This window comes from Chroicocephalus ridibundus, chromosome 7, assembly GCF_963924245.1.
Source record: "Chroicocephalus ridibundus chromosome 7, bChrRid1.1, whole genome shotgun sequence".
Classification (NCBI taxonomy): domain Eukaryota; kingdom Metazoa; phylum Chordata; class Aves; order Charadriiformes; family Laridae; genus Chroicocephalus; species Chroicocephalus ridibundus.
The window spans coordinates 46,570,296-46,579,062 of NC_086290.1; the positions used below are offsets into that span (position 1 = coordinate 46,570,296).

At 55.2% G+C, this 8,767-nt stretch overlaps 2 protein-coding genes across 2 annotated transcripts; one reads left to right on the forward strand and one right to left on the reverse strand.

Moving 5' to 3' along the window:
• The first annotated feature begins 455 nt into the window (after positions 1 to 455).
• On the forward strand, positions 456 to 2,424 carry LOC134518396 (fibrinogen-like protein 1-like protein). The gene is made up of 3 exons (XM_063341138.1): positions 456 to 528; positions 1,254 to 1,364; positions 1,727 to 2,424. Exons 1-3 carry the CDS (start codon positions 456 to 458, stop codon positions 2,422 to 2,424), a joined length of 882 nt encoding a protein of 293 aa, XP_063197208.1.
• Positions 2,425 to 4,336: 1,912 nt separating this feature from the next.
• Positions 4,337 to 8,356, reverse strand: LOC134518397 (fibrinogen-like protein 1-like protein). The gene is made up of 4 exons (XM_063341139.1): positions 8,353 to 8,356; positions 6,266 to 6,409; positions 5,122 to 5,430; positions 4,337 to 4,965 (listed from the first exon to the last, which is right to left on the reverse strand). The coding sequence occupies exons 1-4, from the start codon at positions 8,354 to 8,356 to the stop codon at positions 4,337 to 4,339; spliced, it is 1,086 nt and encodes a 361-aa protein (XP_063197209.1).
• Positions 8,357 to 8,767: the final 411 nt, after the last annotated feature.

Consider the following 8,767-nt stretch of genomic DNA (forward strand, 5'->3'; position numbering starts at 1 on the left):
TCTACTGATCAAGGACAAAAAAGGCATTGGTGTTCCCAGCCCAGCTCTGGGGCTGACTTCTCAGCAGCTCTCTGCAGGGAAGGAGGCCAAGACAGGCCTCCAGCCATCACTGAAGTGTTGTGACATGCTGCGAGCTGATAACTGTTGACAAACCACTGCCCAGAGGTTTTACCCTCTTTGATCTCTGGATGATACAAGTCTTCCCCGTGCCCTTGGTGTTCACACTCCTTCTCTTCTGTTTGCCTTCCCCCTCTCCTTCAGCTCTTTTATTGCCCTGCAGCAGTTGGTAGATCTCCAGAAACATTTAACTCCTGGGCAGGTCCAGTATATCACAGTTGATAAGTGCCCCACAGCTGTGAGGTTTGGAGTACTTTATTTTTATTTTTTTCAGAAAAAACACCTTAGGGCCTCTCTGTGTAATCGTGAGCAAAGAGAAGGCACCAGATGGGCACACAATGATTAACTGTGTCCATGCAAACAGGGGAGCCGAGACCCTCATGCAGAGGAGGTGCGTACAGAGAGACCCGGGTATAAAGGGACAGAGGCCAGCATGGAGCTGAGAGCAGCGGGACTGACTGCTCAGGCTCCCAGCATCCGCTCAGCCGCACCACAAGGATGGGTGATTTCTCCTCTTCCTCACAGCTCCTTTTCTGCAGCGCTTGCGGCTCTGGGGGGTGCAAGTAGACAACCAAGCTAAGTGCCAGACGTGGGGGACCGCGGTGGCGGGAGCCGATGAGAATGTCCAGCGTCCGTCCTACTGCTCTTCTTTCCACCCAGCCATTTCTTTTTAGTTCTCTGTTGCTGCTGCTGGGTTGTTTCCTGTGTCCCTGTGAACTGCATGCTCTGCACCTGGAGCACCAGGTTTTATACACCAAACTCAGCTGCAGGGCTTTGAACTGTGGTCTGAATGCACTTAACACAGATTTACTTCTTTCCCATAAAAATATCCTTTTACCTCTAGACCTGTAGGAAAAAAAACCAAAACAAACCACATTTAGGAGAAACATGAGAAAATGTGACTGCAGGTTTCTGTCTGGTGCCTGGAAGGGGCTGATCAGGAGGGTGACAAGGCCATTTCTCACCTTGCTTCACCCCTGCAGGGGCAGAGCCTGCACCGAAGCTGCGGTTCCCACCTCCCCAGGAGCCCCCTGGTCCTGCCTGTGCCCCTTGGCTCTGCCTCCCTTCGTCCGAGTTCCCAGGGGGCCAGGGGGCTGCCTGGGGATCCTGACGGTGCTGGGCCCTTTCCTCCCCAGGGCACCAGGCTGGGACACGTCAGCTCCACAGGGGCCTTGTCCTCCTGCCTGCTGTGGTGGCGACGCTTCTCCTCTGCGTGAGCCCAGCACATGTGGCCGGCTACCAGAGAGGTGAGTAGGTTGGACAGGGCTCTGAGCAACCTGATCTAGTTGAAGATGTCCCTGCTCATTGCAGGGCGGTTGGACGAGATGACCTTTAAAGGTCCCTTACAAGCCAAACTATTCTACGATTCTACAATTCTATGAATATGGGTGCCAGGGGGACAGCCGCTGAGCTGCCAAGTTTGGGTGCAGCCGAGCTGCCCATTGCTGCCCATGGCCAGGCTCCAAGGTGCTGGGTGTAAGTGTCCTCATGCCTGCAGCCACAGAGACAGCAGGTCTCTGCTTTCAAACCTAACTGCAAAGAAGGGCAATTCTTCCCTCTCATCACCAGCCAATGAGAGGTGTTCCCAGTATGTTCCACTGGGATCCAGCATCAGCAGGATCAGTACAGCTGCCGATAACCTGCCAGCCAATCCTCCAGTACAGGTCCCTCATGTCTTGCTTGATCTGCTGCCGCAGGGCTCCCAGCAGCCCCAGCGGGGTGTACATCATCCAGCCAGCACGGTCACCCCCACGGGTGGTGTGGTGTGACATGGACACCGAAGGCAAGGGCTGGACTGTTGTCCAGAGAAACACCTACACCACCGAAATCACATGGGAGGAGTCCTGGACCACCTACAAGTACAGCTTCGGGAACATGCGAGGCGATCACTGGCTGGGCACCCAGTACCTGCACCTGCTGACCCAGCAGGGCACCTACAAGGTCCGCTTCATCGTGCGGAATAAAGCCAACATCACCCATTACGCCGAGTACGACATCTTCAGGGTGGAGAGTGAGGCTAGTGGGTACCCACTGAGGCTGGGCCGGTTTTCTGGTGATGGGGATGACTACCTGACCAGCTATTACCCTAAGAAGGGGGGCATACACGACAACATGAAGTTCAGCACAACCGACAGGGACCAGGACCAGTACAGCGGGAACTGTGCCAACAGCTACGGGGGCTGGTGGTACGACAAGTGCCAGAACGTCCTGCTCAATGGCAAGAGGTACATCTTCTGGCCAGGAACCTGCCCAAGCAGCAACTGTGCATCCTCCCTCATCCTGGTCATACCCACAGACGTGTGCTGACCATGCTGCAGTGCCCAGCCCCCCCGGGAGCCTGCGGGAGTGCCCCATCCCCAGCTCAGTGCCCCCTTCCCACGCCTGCCAACAGCCCTGCGCCAGCCCCAGTGCACGTCCTGCGCTGCCTGCAGCTCCTGCACCACCACCAGCTGAAAGACAGCGGCTCCGGGGCTCAGGAGCAATCGCCCGGAGCCCTGGGCATGCGGGCAGCTTCGCCCAGTGCCATGGTGCTGGCCAGCACTGGGACGCAGGCACTGGTTTGGGGTGGGTGCGCCCATCCTGTCCTGGGGAGGGGGAAACGGTGCAAGTTCCCTTCCCTGTGCAATCGGTCTATTCCTGCTTTGCTCGGGCCCTGCTCCCTCCCCGGGCCCCACATGCCCCACAGCTCTGCTACCCATGGTGGGAGAAATCAGCTGCAATAAACCCTGGAGCCAGACTTTGCTGCCTTGTGTCTACCTGCTGCCGTGACACTGCACACACACGTACACACGAAGAGTCGAGGTCCTGGGGCGGTGAAGGATGCTGGGGGACACCATGTTCATGGCACGGGGTGGGTCCCATTTGCTGCATCCCCCATCTGAGATTCACCCTTTCCTTGCTCTGCTCCATGCCATGGCTGGGAGAGCTGGAGCCCCATCTCCATCCTGCAGCAAGGGCTGGAGGGTCAGGGTGCCCCTGAGGGGCGTCAGGTCACCAGGAGGGGGCTTCATGCCACGGGGGATCCATTCCTGGTGTGGTCATCGAATCATAGAATGCTTTGGGTTGGAAGTGACCTTTAAAGGCCACCTAGTCCATCCCCCCTGCAACATGCAGGGACATCTTCAACCAGATCAGGTTGCTCAGAGCCCTGTCCCCAGTCCCCGGGGTCCCTTGTCAGCCCAGTGCTGGGTGCTGGAGGGGTGATGCTTTGAGGTCCCAGGGGTTGGGGAGCCCCAGGGTGAGCAGGGCAGACCCACAGTCCTCCCCCTGCAGCTGGGGCCAGGGGCCACGGGGCTCGTGCAGGCAGGAGAGCATTGCATCATGGCCAGTGCTTTCCCACACTGGAGCGGGTGATGTCGGGTGGCCAGGACATGGCTGGCCAGGGAGAACCCGGGGCTCGGGATGGCATCTCTCCTGCAGTGAGCCGGACTCTGTTCGCACAACCGCCCACGGCAACGGTGTGAGCACCTGTAGTGGGACTCTGTCGGGACAGGTACTGGGAGCACTGGGCACTACGGGAGCACTGGGGGATGCCCAGTGCATTGATATTTTCCCCTGCAACCCCACAGATTTATTTTTTTTTAAGAAACCTGGCACTGCCCTAGCGTGGCTGCTTGCTTCCTATTGGCCTGTACGAACATGATGGAGATACGGAGAAGGTATTTGTGTGTTGTAGGTGTTGTTTTAGACACAGGATTTTACCAGAGGTTTTACCAACCACTGAACTGAGAGCCAGTGTGGGTGAAAACACTTCTCCAGTTGTAGGTGTCAAGGCCACATCTCCAGCTAGTGGGGTTAATTCAGACTTACGAGGAAATAAGGAATCCTATCCTTCCACCACCCCAGCTAATGAGGGGGTGACAGAAACCCTGAAGAGAAAGGGACTGACTATTTATACAACTGAGAATAAGAATGTTTTCCCATGACACTCATCCAGGCATTATGTTTCTAAAGCACATTTTATTCTCCAGAGCAGGTACGTTTCGGAAGTACAGGATTTGCAATGTATTAGTCTGATTATAATGCAATTAAAATAAAAACAGCTCAAAGGGGAAGAACCCAGCAAGGGAAGAAGAGGAGCTCTGCAAAAGAGGGGAAAAAAGAATCTCTCGGAAGCCCTGGGTGTCCCCACGGCCACCTGCTCCGTGCCCCCCAGCAAAGGGGTCCAGCAGGACACTGGTGTGGCCACATGCCGGGGCAGACAGGCAGCAATGAAGCCCTAGCAGTAGGGAGATGGTTTGATGAGGATGGCAGAAGCTTTGCAGTTCCCGTTGCACAGGCTGCCCCACGTTATGGCTCCGTTCACATTCAGCCGTACAGAATAACACGCTGAGTACCACCACCCGCCCCCGTAGCTGGAGGCACAGTTCCCGCTATGAATGTCCTGATCCCGATCTTTTGTGGAGAACTTCATATTGTCATGGTTGGCATAGGGAGTCTTCGAGGCTATGGCATCCTCCGCTGTCCCTGAGTAGGCTCCCAGCCTCAGCCGGTAGCCGCGGGACTCATCTTCCACACTGAAGAGGCTGTAGTTTGCAAACTTCATGGTGTTTGTGGCATCCCAGATGACAAACCTGACCTGGTAGACCTTCTGCCTGGAGATCTGATGGATGTACTCGGCGCCCAGCCAGTACTCGGTGCGCACGTTCCCAAAGCCGTACTTGTAGGTGCTCCAGGACTCAGCCCAGGTGATCTCCGTGCTCTGACGGTTCCTCTGGATGACTGTCCAGCCCCCGCCCGCCACATTCATTTCGCAGTACACCACGATGGGGTGCAGGCCGGTGGGCTGGATGACGTAGACGCCACTGGGGCTGCCAGTGGGAATCTCGCTGCAGTCCCTGGGCCAACCTGGGGCAGGAGAGAGGGTGATTTAATAAGAACCTGTGCAACAAGACTGGAGCGCTTTCCAGAGTCCTCCTGTGGCTGGTTCTGCAAGACAAGTCCAAGACGTTAATGAGACCTGGATTGCCTGAGGAGCACAGATCATGCAAATGCCATCCTCACCTGAGCACACAACGCCTGCATCCTCGTTGTGCCCGCAGTTGTGGTTTCCCCAAGGCCGCAGTGAGCACTGAGTGAGGAGCTTTTCCTCCCCATTGCAGTTAACGTCGTCCAGCCAGATAGTCCCAGATCCTCTTCCAAAATAAGCATTGCCTGGTGCTGATACTGCATCTCCGCAGCCAAGCTGCCTACACACCACAGAGGCATCTCTCATGTCCCAGCTGTCATCACACACCGTTCCCCACTCATTGCGGTACCAAACCTCCACCCGTCCAGAGCACTGATTGGAGCCATTCACCAGCCGGACCTTACCTGGAACATGGAAAAGAATAGTAGAGAGGAGATTTGGAAATGGTGGGAGACGACACCAAAGACAGCTGGAGCCCAGATCAAGAGGTACTTTCTGGCTCAAGAAGTGGAGTCCATGAAGTAAGATACAGGCCCTTTACACCTGTGATTGTGCTCCTGCCTGGGAAAGGAGCCTTTGTCTTCTGAACTCTCCATTTCCAACTATTTTGGGGGTTTTGTTGCCCCAGAGACTGGGCATCAGTTTGCCATGTGTCCCCTCAGCCAAGTGGACATCAGCCGTCCTCTCCCACCACTGCAGGAACTGTGTTGCACTGTCCTGGGACTGTGAGTACCCCAGGAGCAAGGCAGAGGGTGAGACAGGGAACAGTGCTGTCTGGTGAAGTACCCTCAGACAAGGGTATTGTACGGGAGAAGACCACTTCTCTAGTTCTTAGCCATGGGACAAGAAAAACAGCTGGGGATGCTGGTGGCAGGAGAACCCTTCTTTTCTTCTGCATCTTTCCCACTGACTGTCCCTACCGTCCTCCCGCGGGGCAGGGGATGTGTGGGGAGGGACAGCCTTGGCATTGGGAGAGGATCAGAGCAAACCCCCTGGACTTCTCCACACCTACACATGAGCAGAAAGGCCCGTGACTGCAAGGTCCCACGCCTGCACTCACCAGATATTTGAGGAAGGGGGTTTGACTCATGTTGGGGCATGTATCTCTCTTGAGGGATGCTGGGGCTCTGCTGACCCTTGGGTTGGAAGGGGTTTGGAAGATGCCCTCCCTGACAGCCCGCTCTGGGGTGGTCCTAGCCGTGTCCTGCTGGCAGAGATGGAGACCTTCCATGTACCCACCGTCCACTAACATGTTCCGAGCAGACTTGGTGTTATTCAAGACCGGTTGATTGAAGGGAGACTCTCTTCGGACGGTCCTGGTGAGATGTGGGGCAGGCAGGGCCAACACACAGGCAAGGAGCAGGAGGGGAGCACACCAGGAAGCTGGAGGAGGAAGGGACAAGATGAGAGTCAAACAGAGCATCCCACTGTCAGGGCAAAACATGCAACGGGGAAGGAGCAGCAGTAAGGTGAAACAGCTGCAAGTCACCCCAAAACTGTGAGGATGGCACGGGGTCACCTTTCTGACATGAACCTTGTAGCTGGACTCCTTCTTGTCCCCAAGATTCGTACCAGAACCCAAGGTGCCCAGGAAATTTGGGGAGCAAAATCAAGCAATCACAAGAAACTTGACCAAAGTGTTTATCTTTAAGTACAAACTTCAACAGAAACCTTGCAGAATATTTTCTGCCCCTCCATCTCACTAAACAGTTAGATGGTATTTTTTCAGACTTTCCATTATATTCTGGAAAATCCAAAGGAAAAAAAAAACATGCTGTAATCAATTAAAAACAATAATGTTATTCAACTTAATTATAATAATAGTTATCCCAAGATTAAAATCTGAGCGTTCGTTTAAAGATGGCATCACTGCTGCACCTCTGGCGGTTACAGCAGTGTTGGATTGTAAAACTTCTGGAAAGGGATGATTTTTCCAATGGTTCCTCTATTTTGAACACCCCACAATGTGCTACCTTAGGTAGCAATTGGAAACCTACACTTTTGATATACCACTAAATTCAATCTTACATTTTTAACACATTTACACTTAGATTTATGCCTCTGCTGGGCTAGAATCAAAGTGCAGTGACAATCTGCTAGACATGAACCCATCCTTTCCTCTGAACCATCCCTGCTCTGCTGGGATAAAGGGGTACTACAAGGAGATGAGTAGCTCCAATGTTTTTCTCTGTTCAACATCTTCTCTGCCCCCACTGACCCGTTTGCATGGGGAAAGGACACTCTGACCTTCCCTCGGTAGGTTTTTGCTCTCCTCCTCCTGAGCACAGCCCTGGGTAGACCCTGTTTGCAGAGACCTCCCCTCGCTTTGCCTGGACCCTGAGCCTCACTGAAGCTCTCCCCACTGCGTTCACAGCGATGCGAGGTGCAGAGATCCCCTGTCCCTCCAGCCGGAGCAGTGCAGTGACCAGGTCTGCAGGACAGCCAGCAGGTCTGCACCCATCGAGTAGGACTCAGCGCTGGTCTGACCGTCCTCTGCTCCCCGCTTTCTGGGACAGGGCAGCACACAGGTTCCCTCTCCCCCTCCACCTGACCCCTCCAGAGCTCTCCTCTGCCCTAATGTTACCCAGAGAGCTGCGCTGAGGGCAGACCCAGGGACCTGCATTTCCAACTTGAGTTGGAAGGGACCTTAAAGGTCATCCAGTGCCACCCCCTGCCCTGGGCAGGGACACCTCCCACCAGACCAGGTTGCTCCAAGCCCCGTCCAACCTGGCCTTGAACCCCTCCAGGGATGGGGCAGCCACAGCTTCTCTGGGAAACCTGGGCCAGGGGCTCACCACCCTCACAGACAAGAATTTCTTCCTCACATCTCATCTAAATCTCCCCCCTTCCAGTTTAAAACCCTTCCCCCTCGTCCCATGGCTCCCCTCCCTGATCCAGAGTCCCTCCCCAGCTTTCCTGGAGCCCCTTTGGGGACTGGAAGGGGCTCTGAGGTCTCCCCGGAGCCTTCTCTTCTCCAGGCTGAACCCCCACAACTCTCAGCCTGTCCTCACAGCAGAGGGGCTCCTCTGAGCATCCTCGTAGCCTGCTCTGGCCCTGCTCCAACAGATACATGTCCTTCTTGTGTTGGGGGCTCCATCCCTCTCAAACCTCCTCCCTTGCCCTGGGAGAAGCAGCATGGACCTTGAGTCTGTCCCTGCTTTGTGCCCTGTGTCATCTCCTGCCTCTGTGGAAGTCCTCCGTCCACAGGAGCAAACGTATGGCTCTGCCAGCGGAAAGGCTCTCAACACCCCCCTCCACCAGCGCTGCTTCTGAGGGTCCACAGGCCAGGGAACCCACCCTGCCCTGCTCCCCACGCTCACACTCACCCATGCTGACTCCAACGGGACACTTGGAAGTTCAGAAAGTTACTGCAGATACGCTTTGAGTCACAAGATTTATAGCCGCACTGTGCCAGGGGAGGAGTGCAGCTGACACCGCTGCTGCTGGTCCCGTCCCGTTCTTGTGTCGGGGCGTGTTAATGAGCTGCTGGTAATAGGGCTGTAACCTCAATGGACATTTGGGTAGACCCTGTTTGCAGAGACCTTGATAAGGTCTGATAAGAGCCCTTATCAGGACCTGAGCAAATACAGCCCAGGAGCAACAAAGGCATCCGGACACTTCCCATGTGTCAAGCAGGACATTTTCTTGATATGCCACCAACGGGTGTTTGGAGACGTTTGCTAAGCTCCCTCCTGTCAGGGCACGACCCTGGAGATGCAGCCCCGCTCTTTGCACAGCTGA